Source organism: Vanellus vanellus (genome assembly GCF_965231255.1).
Source record: "Vanellus vanellus genome assembly, chromosome: Z".
NCBI lineage: Eukaryota > Metazoa > Chordata > Aves > Charadriiformes > Charadriidae > Vanellus > Vanellus vanellus.
This window is the reverse complement of record NC_138908.1, coordinates 60155986-60171852: the sequence shown is the minus strand read 5'-3', so window position 1 is coordinate 60171852 and position 15867 is coordinate 60155986. Positions and strand designations below refer to the sequence as shown.

Below are 15867 nucleotides of genomic sequence, written 5' to 3'. Positions count from 1 at the left end.
GCTGCTGCAATCTGCCACCCGCTTCTCCATCAACAAGCACCGAGGGCGGGGAGAAGTCACAGCTGGGCTACTTGTGTCGACACATGATTGATAAAGATGTACTTAATACGATTCATTCCCCAAAGCTTTGGTGATGTCCCTAAATTAATGGAGCTTTGTTAATAACTTAGCTAGCATATCACATTTTGAAAACGTAAATCTCATACATATGCTATCCTTTTATTATCAAATTATTGATTTGTTCAATTAAAAACATTCAGCTGATGCAAAAATTATGTTTTGGACCTCTGTAGTTCTGTCAAGAATTATTTTGTTATAGGAATATAGTTACCATGAACAACTTCCATGCCTATCTGGCAACAGTGAAAATCTGCTTATGTGATTCCTTGAACATTGGCTGGAATGTAACTCCACTGTAGCAGTGTAAATGAATGGTATATCTGAAATCAAGTTGCACTGGAGAACTAGAAAAAAACGCAATCAATACATACTATTTCATTAATCCCACTAAGTTTCCCAGTAGACAGCTTTGGTCTTGAAGCAGGCCTTGGAGGGGGTACAATGGTGCCTACAGAAAGAGGAGTTGTGGGTCTTGCTGAAAGAAAGCAAATTTAAGGAAATAAATATTAGAAAGGTCACACCGAACATAAATTTGTACTCACTTGAAGAGAGTAACTGGAAGTTATGTTTCTATTAAAAGTTCCTATTTTACAAGCTCCATTTTGTAAGATTTACCACTAATCATAAATGCTTTTAAAACTGGGCCATGTGATACCATGAAAAGTGACTCTAAAAATGGCATCATGGGCTTTCTCATTGCTCTGAAATAAGTTTATACCAACTATTTGTGGAGGTTCATATGCAAAAAGATGGTTTTACCCAAGTTTCCTTTTGTGTACAGTCTATATTCAAAATTCAGAACTCAGAATATAGGACAGTTTTCTTGTCTCACCACAAACAGAAAATTCAGTGGAAATTCATATTTGGTCCTGGCTGACAATGGCATAAGTGTTTACACTAAATTTTGTCCACTGAAATCCCATTGACTTCAATAAGTATATGCCAGTGTAACAGATAAATTACTCTGTTGATTGTAAGAACACACTAACTCCTTACTACCCCTCAGCCAAGCTATCAGAAGTAAAAAGCAGTAAAAAAAATAAATACTGCCCCCATGTCCTTCTAAACCTACCAGAAACAACTAACATATGGTGGCAGCAATACAAAAATGCCATTTTTACAAAGTCACTTTTCTGAATAGAATGAATAGAGCTGTATTTCAAAATAAATGTTAGCTACCATCCAATGAAGACGCCAGATCTAAAATTAACTTCAAAATAGATTGAAATCCAAATATATAACTATGTCGTTGCAGCACATCATATTATCTCCCTCAAATTATTCTGGACTTGTTCTTTTTTAATTAAATCAGTTGATGCTATTTAAAATGCAACTTTTAAGTATGGAGTTTTCTCAGGCATTCAGCATAACTCTGCTGTTGTTTTAAGTATGGGAGTTTCAACACTGACTTGAGAAGAAAGAAATTAGGCTAACACTGACCACACCCATCTTATGAGTTGCAAACTCAAATATCCCCAGATAAATTAACTTCTAAAATATCAGTCATTCCTTTAAAATTGTTATTATGCCCCAAGACGACAGTGCATGCTAAGCACTGAGTAGTCTGCTGCAGTACCACAGGTATTCAGTAAGTCATGGCAAACTTACTCAAATGCACTTTTCCTTTGCCCTCTTAGTATGTAGCATTACTGTGATATCATCCATGCTTCAAAATATTCAGTGTTACAAAGGAACTGTTTTACATCCAATTTATTGAACTTTATTTAATCTGCAAATATCTATACAAAGCCATTTAGGAATAGAATTGTTTTTGTAAATTCATCACTTAATCTTTTGAGCTCTCACTGCTGTCTGACATCCCACAAAAATACATTCCTACTTCTAGAACAGCAAAGCTCTGCTTAGTTAAGGGAAAGCAATGCCTCTAACTGAATGATTTTATATTTTCTTTTTATTTCAAGCTGAATACTTACTTCATTGTCCTAACTTTCAAGGAAGTTGGTGCTAACAAGCAGTTTAGTACATTCTATGTAAGAAGAGTTAATTTTAACATCAGGTGAGCGATAATAACAAAAAGAAAAATGAGTCCAAAGCTTGCTTTTTGGAGTCAGTTATTAGCAAAGAGCAGTACACAATGCATGCTTGCCATACCCTTATTTGTATGAGCACAAGAAGACACTAAGCTATAATCCAGTAGTGCTGAAGATGATGCGGAAGAAATTTCAGCAGCAGTGCCAGTTTCTTCAATGAATAATTGTTCATGGCATATAGTATTATTGAAAAGGTCACTTTGATCCTCAGAAGCACAGCTGTTGGAAGAATTCCCAAGCAAAGCAGAAGAGGCAAGGCAGGCATTTTCAGTTTTAAAATGCAATCTCTGGGGCTCCTTGTTTGTGCTTGTGTGTCTGATTGTAAGTTCATCAGCAAAGGAAATCCACTGACTCTGAGACCATGAAACACAGGATAAAGTACTGGTGCTCTCTGATGGCGCTGCTGTAACACCAGATTTGCACAAAGTGCTAATGGTCAAGTCTGGTGAGGATGGGCTTGTAGACCCAGAATCTGTCTGGTGTCCAAGCAAAGACTGAGATACTCTACACCCAGGCAAATCAGTGGTAGATGAGGAGGAGCTCCTATTGTGCTCTTTTAGTGTAGCTGAAGGAAAAGGGAAGAATTGAAACTAGGACCAACACTGAAAAGATAAAAATTTCAATATTCAAAAAAGTATTCAATATCCACTGCATGCGGATTACTAACTGGCATGAAAAACAACTGCTCTACTAGGCTAAAAATCCCACCACTTACAAGTAAAAGAAAAAAAAACCAGCAACATATCACGTGTACTTCCTTCATAGTGCCAACCATGTAATTTTCCATTTTTTAGGTAAGCAAGCCAAAAAGTAATTCGTTGTGTTTCTTTCCACTTAAGGCCCTACTTCTCACAACTTCCCTTATTTCTCTAACTTCCTCCCTGTCATGGTTTAACTTCCTCCCATCTTTGTCTTCTCCTTGTGTCCTACTCCATTTTTGTTTTCTCTCCATTGCTTTCTGCTTTTCATTTCTTTCAAAGTTATTTAATCAAACCTATCCTATCCTGTTCTTTCCAAACGTTTTTATCCTCTTACCCTTAACATTTGTAATGGGAAGACCCAACATAAATGGCTGTCCTGTGAATGAATGAAGAGAATGCAGTCATGAGATCCTGTTTGATGTTATTCTGTCTGTATCAACCTGTATCCAGTGAGTAACTAACTACATGTATGAGGCACCATCCACCCCATTTTATTTCCTCTCTCATCCTATAGTCTTCAGGCTGCTGGAAAACAGGAGTTTTCTACAAGTATTCCCTGCACTTGGCTGTCACCTCTTGCAGTAGATGACAACAGAAACAGAAAATGGAAGCTTAGTCAATTCTCAAAGTCTTGCAGATTGGCAAAGCTAGGAGCAACAGCAGAGTGACATACAGAATAAAAAAAAAGAGATCAACACGTTTAAAAGTTCAGATCAAAAGCACAGGTGTCCTCTCTACAGTGGTCCTTTTACCATGAACAAGTACATTCCCTAAGCCCACATAAACAGAGTTTTAACACAGCTTTCCCCTTCTAACATATATTTTAAGTATCATTCAAAGGCTTTAAAAGAGTACTATAAATCCTATTCAATAAGTAATGTGGAAATGTTCAAAACACTTTTAAAAATACATATGGATGGAAATGAGGAAGATAAATAAAAAGAAGCATTTTTACAATATCAATAGCTGGCTAAAAAATGTCTGTTGTGTTTGTTCAAGATAAGAACGTTAGCTTAAACTTCTAAAAAAGCAGGATTATTCATGGATAACCAAAATTTACTTCTGTGCTGCATAAACCACTGTCTGCTCAAATACCATGGTACTTTAAGTGTTCAATGATTAACATAGAGTTATGAAACAGTATCTAAAGAAATGTTTTAACAGTAAAAAGTAATCTGTGGGACATGCTGCATCATGATATGCAGATGTGCTGTATAGAAAACAACTATTTTATTTAATTAAAGTTTTGGATTGAGATTTTCAAAAGCTTTAAGCATCAGTTTACCTATATTAACCGTAAAGTTGAAGATAAAACACTGACTTAAAGGAAAATACAATCAGATCAAAGCTATGTATTTTTTAAAGTCTTTAGAACTAAGCTGCAGGTTAGTGAGCATCAGAACTTGACTTAAACAACAATATGACCTACATTGATCCAGTACTTGTGTTTCCCAAATGCATTAGTAATTTGTTATACTTCAGAACGCTCACTTTCTACATCATTTCACAAGTGTAAATACCTTAGTTAACTCCTGGAACAACAATCCTTTAAATAGTTATTTAGCAGATAAAGTTTGCCAAGGCACAGATGTGATATATCTAAAATTGACTTAGGCTCACAGGATGCTATATGCCACCGATTTCGATGAAATGCAGGGCCCTGTGCATAAGCCTCTTTGAGGTATGAGGGCTCACATAGATGACTGCCTCCCAGATATGGCTACAGAGGATGTTACAGATCCCAATTACCTGCTGCTACTCATCAGACAGGGATTGCTTTCGCCACAATTCTGCTCCCAGGAGGGACTGTATGAACGTTTCCTAACCTGCTTTGACTTCCCACCCAGGACTAGGAATAAAAAACTGGATACAGTAACAACAACCAGCACAACAAATTAAGTATCCTCTGTCTTCTACAGACTCCAACACCAGACTAAAGCCAGCAAAACACACTATTTCGAGAAAGTACCACTTCTTTTCAGCATATTCCAGTAATAGATATCTCTATACAATTAATCCTTAAATATGTTACAAATTTGGATTGACTAGCCAATAATCTCTACTGGTTACCTAACTGAGGAAGAGAAAATCTAATGATTTCCATAAGATAGATTTATTAAAAAATGTAACTTTTAAGGAACATGGATTTTTAGGGAAAAAATAAGTTCCACTTAAAGCACAAAGGGTTACATAGCAATGCTGGTTGCTGCTAAAAGGACGTTACTAGGGCCAAGAAAAATTAACGCTACTCGTGCAGGGTTCCCCTATTGATAAATGTATTCTTCCTTACTGTTCTTCAATCTGTATGTTAAAGCACAGAGGAAAACAGCTAGAAAGCCATGATCGTGAACAAAGAGGTTAGGTCTACTATCATTTTGGGTATAGGAATACCTAGTTAAAAGAAACAATGAACACTTCCTTTCTCAGGCATGTGGGAGTAGAAGAGTCTCTGCATTAAGACAGGAGGGGTTGGATACGCAGTAGGTAGACTGAAAAGAACTATGGAAACAGCTTATCTGCTACTGTTAGTAAATAGTAGAGTCTGCTTTAAATCTCCTGAGATAATCAACATAAATAATAAATAATTTATACAAATACTTTTAGTAAGCAGGCCCTAATATAGACGTAATAGCTGTTTTTGTTTCAGTCTCTCCTTCCTTTTTCTGACCTAATTTCTCAACATCTTCTGCTCGCAGCCCCTTCAACGCACATACTCACTCATGCTATTTTGCCTCCATCTCCTCTCCCTTTTCAATATAATAATCAATACTGACTGTTGTTGTGATTTCTTTTTTTTTCCCCAAAGACCAGGTTTCAGGAATGCCTGGCAGTATCCTGCCCACACTAATATCCTCCAGAATCCTGCACCCCAAAATGCCCATACAACATCTGCCCTCCCCTTCCCATACTCCTCAGCCCACCCTTTTCCTTCCAATACTCCTGCTCTCAGGTGGTGCCAGAAACTCCCCCTTAATCCTAGTGTCAGTCCTGCTATTTTTATCTGGCTCCCCTTGGATTAAGCACACACATGTCCTAACAGAATCATAGTGTCATACAGGAAACAAGTTCCTCACAGCAAAGGTTGTTGGTGATTTTGTACTACACAGCTCAACAGACTTTCCTGGAAAGAAGAAACCCACCCATATTCACAGTGCCAGCTCAGCTTGTCTCATAGTTGCTGTGACAACCTCCATTTAATCTGCCAGGCCTACCAGCTGAAAAAACAGGATTATATTCTAGATGGTGATAATTTTTCTGGAAACTGAGAGAAGGTAATAAAAAAAGGCAGAAGCAAGACAGAATTTTCCTAAGGTGTTTCCTCTTCCCCCTTGCTCCCAAGCTTGAAAGCCCGATGTATTGCACCCTCAGTTCCGTATTACTTGTAAGACAGTGTACTGCTTAACAAAATTCTTTCCTTTTGATAGCCAAAGCACGTCCCCTTGCAATAACTGAAAAAGCAGCAACAGAACATCCTGAAGTATATAGAGAAAACATTTTCTACTGTCAGATATTTTACCCGAGGAGGATGAGGACGCCAAGGAAGCTGAAGAAGATGATTCAAGAGAACTGCTGAAGAGTGGATCCCATGCCAGGAGGTCACTGTTCCCTTTTCTATATTAAGAGTTACAATTGGAATATAAAAGACAGATGTATATAGTCATAAAAATCAAATGACAACTGCAGTAGTAGTCTAATAACATAATAAATAATATGATAAATTTGCTAAATTCTTCTTTATTAGTTAGTCTTTGCATCTAAAAATAAAAAGTACTTATGAATTGCAGGTCAAGAAACTGATTTACACATAAGGAGACTATCTGAACTGACACTTTGGTCCAAGTTTGTGTGTGGACATACTTCATAATGTCAGTTAAATGAATGTCATTTTCAAGGAGACATATGTCTTCAAATCCATTTATTTCAGTATATACATATACAAGCAATGTACACAGACCTGTCCAAATTTCGGGCTTGTAATCTTAAACAAATAACCATGAAACACTATAGGATAGAAACTAAACCTGCCTTATTTAAAAAACTGAGATTTTAATAAAAACCCAAAGTTTTATGATTGTACAATTATAAATATCGATTGAGACAGATCACAACGAAGCAAATACATTAGAAGGGGAAAACAAATGAATAGAAACCTCCAGTTACATAATTACTCCTTAACTCTTATGATGTGATAGATGCCCAACTTAAAATAGCAATCAGCTGATACTTCCAATGAGTTTCCAAGTATTAAATGAAAATAAGACCAAATTGACACAAACCTGCATTTGATAGGATTTTAAATTTGAACTTACTCATTAGTTGGAGCAGAAAGCTTTGATTTTGTTAACTCTTCACCTAAGCAAAAGACATAGTATTATCACTAAAGCTGTGACACTCTAAAATAAAAATTTCAGCTTCGTTATAAAAAGACAGTAAATATTAATGGTTGCAGTTTGAAAATAATCATGAATTCTTAAAATGGAAAAGAGAAAATGCATTATTTCTGATAATATAAATTCAAATACTCCTGAAATACCTTCTAATAGGAGAGGACTACACAGAGCAATGCATTTTGGGAGGAAGTGTTGTTCAATTGAAATTTCCTCCTTAAATTATGCTGTTTACATCAATATTATCTTTCAGCAAATCTGGCTTGGTTTTCCCTTGTAAAAACCCTACAGGATAGAGACTAATGCTTGGTCCTCTATCTCCATGGCCACATTTTATGTGTTTGACTATAAAACAGAGAGACTGTGCTTTGCTGGTTTGTGGATCATCCTAAACTTGAGAGGGTGGAAGAGTTTTAAGAACTTGCACAGGAGTCTTTTCCATGGGGCCCCCACTTTGGCTCTTGGATGTGTTCCTTATCACTGTCACAGACAGCCTCATCTGTTTCCCAGAATAGGGAACAGCCAAGTATATTGAAAAAGAAGAGGTATCTAGAACTGACAAGAGAAGTATTTTTTTCCTATTTAAAATACAGATACTTAGAAAATCTATTTCTTCAACAATTAAAAAAAAATCTATTTTCATGCTATGTTAAAAAACTACCATAAATAGACTAAAAGTTAAAGATCCACACTTACTGGATGAATTTCGATTCATTTGTGCCTGAAACAGAAAAAAAAAATTAGGAATAAATTCCTTCACCAGCTGTCAAATAAAACACTTATTAGTCTCAGGGTTCTTATTTCCACTCAACGTTCTATGAGATACTTTGCTTTCAATGCCATGCAAAACAGCCTGAGCTTGCAGAAGACCAGAACATGAGCCAGGACAGAGCAACCAGTGTACACACGCCACACCAGTAAGAAAAGGCAGGAATAAACACTGTAGTGCTGACAAAGGCAGCAGTATTACTAAATCCCTTTACAGGCTGGGGCAGTAAAATTAAACAGCTTATATATCACATGGTATATATGAAAAGAAACATTCCTAAGGTTCTCCCCTCACATACTACACTTACTTATTTTTAATCTAAAAATGTGAATAAAAAGCCATTCTGTACTTACAGGACTGTGTCTCTGCTTTCAAAATGTGGGGGAAAAAGAGAGAAAAATTATATAACATTTTAATATGTTATGTCCAATGTTTTCCTTAAAATCAGAGCTGTTCTTATTCAGATCTGAATATTGTACTAGCATATTTTAATACTATTTATTTGTTATATTATCTCACGATACCAAGGATCATTCTGTGGATTGGCAGAATACATCAATAAAGCTGCAATGTAAATGTTACATGTATCCACATTATCATTGAATACTAATTAGTAAACTATGTTAAAAGCCATGCTCAGCTTTTACACACAATGTATTCAAATGTCTTTTGGTGGCAACAACAGAAAGACAAGGACCGAGCGCTCCCCAGGACTCAAAGGGAAGTTTAAATCTGAGAAGGGAGAATTACTTAATGGTACACTGCGATAAAGTGTACCAAAGATGACCTAGTGCACAAGATAAAAAAAATCATTGAACTTGAACCTAGAATAAATTCTGAACAGTAAAATATATGTTTACAGTAAAGATTCTTTACTACTTTTCTCTTCTACGCATTAAAAATACAAGGAACAAAATAACTTACAGATATTGCTGGAGAAAGAGTGATGTTCCCTATAGACACTTTTAATTCATCCAAGGAAGGCATGGAGCTATTATTTGGCTGGACAGGTTTTATTTCTATATGGAACCTCCTGGGTTCATCATCTTCAGAGTCAGAATCACTGGATGAACTGAAATCGTTCTCTTTGGTATGTTTTTTTCAGTTAAGGTGGAAATACTTCAAATTCATCTGCTTAATCCATTTCATAATTATGCTTTACTAAATGATCATATTAAGTCAACAACACAGATAAACAATGCTGCATATCCTCTTTGTGCTCCTATGCATACGCTTTAAACTTATCAACTGTCCAAAATTCACAACTCAAAGAGTTAAAATTTAGTTTTTATATTCCATTTACCTTCATAAAGGTATTCTGTCCTGAAAGGCACATATAACTGAACAACTACAATATCTGTCATTTAACTGAACAACTGCATATTTGAAGGCATCAGGATAAATTAAAGAATCTACAGTAGCAACACTTCTGCATGTTAAATGTATGATTTGTAAGAGTCAACCATGGATTCTAACACATGGATGAAAAAAGTACAAATCCTTTTAAAACAACTGAAGGAAAACCCTAGCTTTTTTAATTAGCAGTGGAATACCCATGCCCAAGCATTAATAGTAGAGGAAACAGCAGCAGCAGCAGCCACTGTTACTTGCCCCTTTTGCAGTGGCACTGAAAACTTTGCAAGAAGGGATGCCAGTTACACAGAAGGTTGCACAGTACACTGAACAATGTCAGCTGCTTAAAGCACTGTCACCCTTGGCAAAAAAGAAATCACAATGACAACTCAGCCCTCCAAATAAGCAAAATATACAGCTGAATTTAGCCTTGGTTCTTCATATGCACAGGAGCTGCATTGAACAAAAGCTCTGAAAGGCCTATGCCAAGCCTTAAAAGATGCATTTGATTTGACAAGAAAGAATTTGCAATTTTTCCTCTACTTAAACAAAAGGTTTGTGCCACCTAGGGGTAGTGTACATATTCTATACCTCAATTCTATTATTTTCACTTGGAAATATGCCAGTCATTTGAATTAAATCTCTTCAAATGCTTTCCTGAGAAAGATTAAAACCTGAACCTTAAAGACATTCCAAATCCATTTCAACAGAAAGAATCCCTGAGTCATGGTGAGGAAAAAGTCAAATGTCTTCATCTTAGCCTATCTGAACCTCAAAATGGATCATATCTAGAAAATAAAGTTTCAAAGATAAGTTGCTTTTGATTTCATCAAAAGATCTCTTGTTTTGAAAGTTATCACTGAGTTTCCAGATCTATTTCCTAAGAATCAGGCAGCTCTTGTAAAGTGCTTTTCCAACACTAAGACTGGCCTTATTAAGACTGACTGCCATTGTCATAAAATAATGTCCTCCAACAAATCATCTCAAGAGTTCCCATCAACAGAATAAATATCCACTCTTGGAGGCTAAGGGAGGAAAAGAAGATGGGAACTGATGACTTCCTGAATCAGGTCAAGATTTTCAAAAGCTGAAGTACCACCTGGCTGTCAGGAACTGCAAATCATTGAGCTTTTTCACTGAATGTATGGCCTTTTCTTTTGTTTCACAACAAAAAGGGTAATGTAGAGAAGGATGCCCAGATGAATCATTTACAAAGCATGAATGTTGTTCACTCTTCTCTCCCTTTCATAAATGCATGCAAAGCATGAAATAATACCCCTCTCAGAACTGGATAAAAGTCTTTCCCTTTTATATCAATTTTCTAAATAGGAGATAACATGAACTGCTTTTATCGGTACGGGAATCTTCATTGGGGGCAATAGAGGAATACTATTCTAAGTTGATGAAAACAGAGAAGGTGTGATGATGGATTGGCGCACTTTAAGGTGCTGTTAACTGCTTTAAAGTTCTCACAATTTAACGTAATTGCAAAGTGTAAGTTTACCTTTTACCTGCAGTACTCAGTGAATTCAGTGAACACATTTCCAAAAATGAGCAATCTTGCTAACATATTAGGCTTGCTTAGATCTACAGCAATTATTCCCAGCTCTTAAGTAGAGCCTCCCTCTGTTTCTGATGGGGGGAAAAATGAAGACAAGAATATTTTCCTTCAAAGGAAGAGCAGACAAAAATCATGAGGGTCCATAAAAAATGACTCACAACAAAAATCTATTCTGCATATCAAAGCTATTATTAAAAAGACAATACAAGCTAGAAGCACCAATTAGAAACAGCATGTGGTGTAATGACTTCATTACATAACAGAAATTAAATTTCTAGACTGCTGGACCTCCCAATCTTTTTAATGGTGTTATAAAAAAGTGGGAGGGTGCAGGTATAGAACAGATAACAACTCCGTACGCTTAAAAAAAGTTTACAAACTTTACTTTACAGGTTCTCTGAGATCTTTACAAGGAGAAAGATCTTAAAGCTTTTGTTCAGGCTTTTCTTCTTTTATATTGTTTTTTTACTGTCAGACAAAACCAATCCTCTTAAAGTTCCCAAGACATAAGTTATAATCTTTACCATTTGCACAAACACAAAATCTAAGATAGACAAAACTATGCACATTTTGCAAAAGCTATAAATATAAGAATATAGGGTTGCAACATAAGCATGAATGTCATTCTTCTTCCTTTAATTAACACTTAGATCAGTACTTCCTCTCTCCAAAGAATTGTAATAACATCAAATAACTTGGCACGATAATAGTGAAAAGGATATCCCGCGTTGTTTCTGGTTTAATGCTGTATCCTTCATCATCTACATCAGGAATGTTCTAAAAAAAACCAACAGAAATCATGATATTAACTAATAACTATACCCCCGTATTGTTCTTACATCAGACTGAATTTTATATGATTGAAAAATTAAAATCTGATTATGACAGCTCATGAAAGTCATTGTTATTCACCATTAATTATTACAATTAGCTCAGGTTATGATCTGTAGTTCAGAACTAGTGTGATAAGATACCTCAGGAACAGAATACAACAAAACAACCTCCAAATTTCCTATGAAAACTGGCAAATTTGAATGCATCTACTTTTACTGGTACTCTATCAAAAAGGTCAGAAACCAACAGAAGCATTTTAGCTTTACTATTGAGTGTTAAATAAACCTACAATTCCCTCAGACCCAAATATTTTCCTAATTTCTACTTCTAATTCTCTCAGCTAAGTCACGGGAGGCTCTGATGGCACTCAAGCAAAACCCTTCTTAAGTCATAGTCAAAACATTAATGTGTGAGGAAAAGCATTCCAGGTTACACAGGTTGCAACTTCCTCTCCCTTCTTGAAATGACAGCAAGCTGGAACTGTTGCTTTAGCAAAGTATATTCACATTAATTAAAAGGCATGGATAAAACTTAAATACAAGTGCTCAAAATTGGGTTCCAAATTTTTCCTTTATACATCTCCAGCACCATACTGGATTTTCAAAGCTAATAAGCATCTGGGAACTTCAGACTTGTTCTGTTTTTCAGTTCTTGCAGGTAATGAAATATAAATTGAAGAGAATTATGTTAAAATCATTCAGAATGCTTAGCTAAGCACTTAGTTTCATAAAAAAGCTTTGAGGGAGAGAGAAACATCCCTAACATAATAATCTAAATTTTAAAAATGTGCAAAAAGCCACACTCCTGTACATTATATGTAAAGGGATAAACTTGGATACGCAGATACTTCCATCATTCAGAAGAGCCCACTCTTGACTTTGTATGCGTAGTTAGTCTATGTGAACCGCTTTGCTTAGATGCCTCAGTAAGTTCATTATGAAAAACCACAACCAATGCCTTCAAAATGTAGTGATTTCACCAGTTATAAATGTCTTATAAAAATGAGAAGATTCATATTCAAAAGTGATTTATTCCAGTGTACCAATCAATTTATTCTACCAGAAAGTAAGTACTGGAAGGCAGTTTGACTAATAGAGATATATACAGTATGGCCAAAATACACCTTGCCATTATAAGTCACAAGATACAACAAAATGACTCACACTGGAGACTTCAAGTGGACTAGCAAGGAACCACTTGACTTCACCCAAAATTTGAAGCCAAATTTAAAGAGATATTCACTTTGAATAGGTTTTGAATTACAGAGAAAGACAAACATAAAAATGCAGTTGTTCATCTATTCCTTTTATAGATATCACAAATGGGTTGTCTGATATTTTACTGAGAAAGATTCTCTTCTGTACAGCTCTCTAAATCTAGCAAATCTGAATTAAATGGAATGAATTTAAACATAGATCAAACTTTCTGCTAAAAAGAGTAAGAAATACAATCCTGTATAGCAGATATAATACTGTACCCAATTAAACAGCACATCAAACTAAGGCCAAAAAATAATCTTTAAGCTCAAATCTTAAAATATGTAACGTATAAATGCAATTTCTTGAAATACTTGTAAGATCTGGGCTTCACCAGTATTTGATTAAAAAAAAAAAAAAAAGGGAAGAAAAAGAACTATACGGAAAAAAAAAGTAATAAGAGTAGGATCACACGGTCCAGTACCTTAGCTCTACTTGCTCAAATCAGTGTTCTTAGCTACGCTTGACCTCAGGCTGACCTTGTTTATATACCAAAAAACACTAATGAAACTTGACATCAAAGTAAACAGAACAAAAACATATAGCTAGAGGGTAGGTACATTTTCCTACAATACTACAACTTCTGAATTCTGAAATTATTTTAGTTGTTATACTAGCTGATTTTGAATAGATCAGGATCATTCATGGTTAAGATGAATTGAAAACCAAGAAAAATCTTTAAAAATGCAACATTTAGTTTTTTTTCCACATGGGCCATATATGTAAAGGATATTATTACTAGGCACGTAAAGCATGCACAACATACCTGGGAAATCTGACTATTGTGATATAAAATTGTGAAAGAACTTAGTTTGCACAAGTTATTTTCATTGCATATTTTTTAATTTACTGAATAATCTCTAGGATAAAGCAAAGTCTAAGAAAGCACTAAAATCTTAAAGTTCTTAAAGTATTAAATTTCTTTCTTAATATTTTCATGTTAATTATTTCTGATCTTGCAAAGATATTTGAATCATGTATTCCTCAGCAATGGCACTTTACCATGTAGTGTGTATTCATAACTTCAGATACAAAGTCAAAGTTAATGAATACATAATAGAGATGAATGCTTTACAGCTTAAGTTCTGAACACAGAAACTGAAAAAATCCTTGCTTCTTTTTCAGCAGTCCTACATTACCACTTTTTTCTAACACTGCAGAAAACTTAATTTGTACTTCTTTGTTTCCTATTTCTAAAATTTAAATACATGTAATTTAAAACATCTGACTCTACACGGTGTATAGAGTCAGAAATCATCTACTTTGTATTTCCAGCTTTGTCAATGATTCAGATTGATCTTGTATGAATTTATGATCATTCTTAAAACACCTTCTGCTTTCATTAATGAGATACTGAGTTTATATTTTTGCGTAAACCAATAGAAGAAAAGGGTGGACTAGATACCTAATGTACTTTTGTATTGACAAAGACAAATTGTGTCAAATACAAGCAAAATGGTACCTCAAAATCTTACTTGTAAGTTAAGTAGTAATTTCAAAATATTGTTTTCAATATTTTCATAGGTTGAACAGGTGAACAATTCTACTTTCTGAAACATCAGAATTTTATTTACTAATCTGAATTCTGTAACAGTGGTAGAGGATACAGCATGTTGAGAGATGCATATTCATGAATCTGATGTTAATGAAGGCATTTACATTTACTTGACTAATTCTTACTCCCTTTTCCACACTGCTACAGCTACAGAACTATATGTTATGTTGTGGAAAACAGTGTGTCTTTTAAGTATCAGTCACACAATACAGACAAAACCTGATTTGCCTACCATGCTGATCAGAGGAAAAAACTAAAACCTTCATGCATACCTGTGTCATTTTTGAACTTCAACACAGAGGAAGATCTTTGCAAACTTTGGGTTTCTGTAAGAAGTAGTTATTAATATGATGGGGATGTAGGTCTGATCTATCCCCCTACCCAAAGAAGTTATCTGTAGTCTTTGCAGCAAAAATAAGCTGAATACGCATGTGAATGGAACTCTGCGGAAGTAACTGGAAAGACAGGAGTTCCTTGGAAGAAGGTTTCACATTCTCAGAGGTTCTGTTAAGCAATTAAACATACAGCTACAAAACCCACAGTCTTCCCTGTGTTTGCAGATGCAATACAATGCATTACTAATTAAGGTATTCTATAGTTTTAAATATACATTAAAAATTTAAGGCTTATAACTCTGTCTTTGCATTAGTACAAACTTTCTGGGGTGAATAACTTTTTAAGGAAATAAAACATAAAGATGTAACAAATATCGAAGTAAAACTGCCTATACAAAAAGCATGAGAATTAAGCATTCTATTGCCAAAACTTGGTTTTTTTTGAGTTTTGATGAACACTTTGTCTCAGTTTCCCTGCTCTGTCCCATTGTCATCCAAACATGATGGAAGAAGCCACACCATTACCATGTCATTAGTTCCTCTGGGCTACATACAAAGGACAAGAGAGGAACACATGGAGCACTGCAGTCTAGCTCCTTCATGTGGCCCTTCCTCAGCAACATTAGCACTGCTTACAGGTGGTCATCGGTCAAAAAGCAAAGAACTTTCACTTCAGTTTGATTTCTGTCTATTTTCTCTTCTCCTGGGATATCTATAGTGGTTATGAGAGCTCCTTATCAAGTTTTTCTCAGGGTGTGCTTCAAGATACAGCACAGCTGAACAGCTCACTGTTTCTTTTTCTGCCAGATGAACTTTTTCCCATTTTACTGAACTGGACTCATGTCCTGTAATACAGATGAGGACCGAAGTGAACTCGAAAGTAAGCAGTTGGAGCTCATAGCCGAGAATAAGAGAAAAAAGAGCTTCTCTACTTTTGACATATT

The 15867-nt window shown here is 35.4% G+C and overlaps 1 protein-coding gene across 1 annotated transcript in view; it reads right to left on the bottom strand.

The window, feature by feature from the left end:
* Positions 1 to 15867, bottom strand: part of FCHO2 (FCH and mu domain containing endocytic adaptor 2) — a 95208-nt gene that overhangs the window by 18384 nt on the left and 60957 nt on the right. The window contains exons 12-18 of the mRNA XM_082497907.1: positions 11666 to 11720; positions 8954 to 9123; positions 8383 to 8394; positions 7957 to 7981; positions 7183 to 7225; positions 6390 to 6484; positions 492 to 595 (exon numbers count right to left, since the gene is read on the bottom strand). Of these exons, the coding sequence (XP_082354033.1) occupies positions 492 to 595; positions 6390 to 6484; positions 7183 to 7225; positions 7957 to 7981; positions 8383 to 8394; positions 8954 to 9123; positions 11666 to 11720 (504 nt within the window). The remainder of the gene's footprint in view (positions 1 to 491; positions 596 to 6389; positions 6485 to 7182; positions 7226 to 7956; positions 7982 to 8382; positions 8395 to 8953; positions 9124 to 11665; positions 11721 to 15867) is intronic.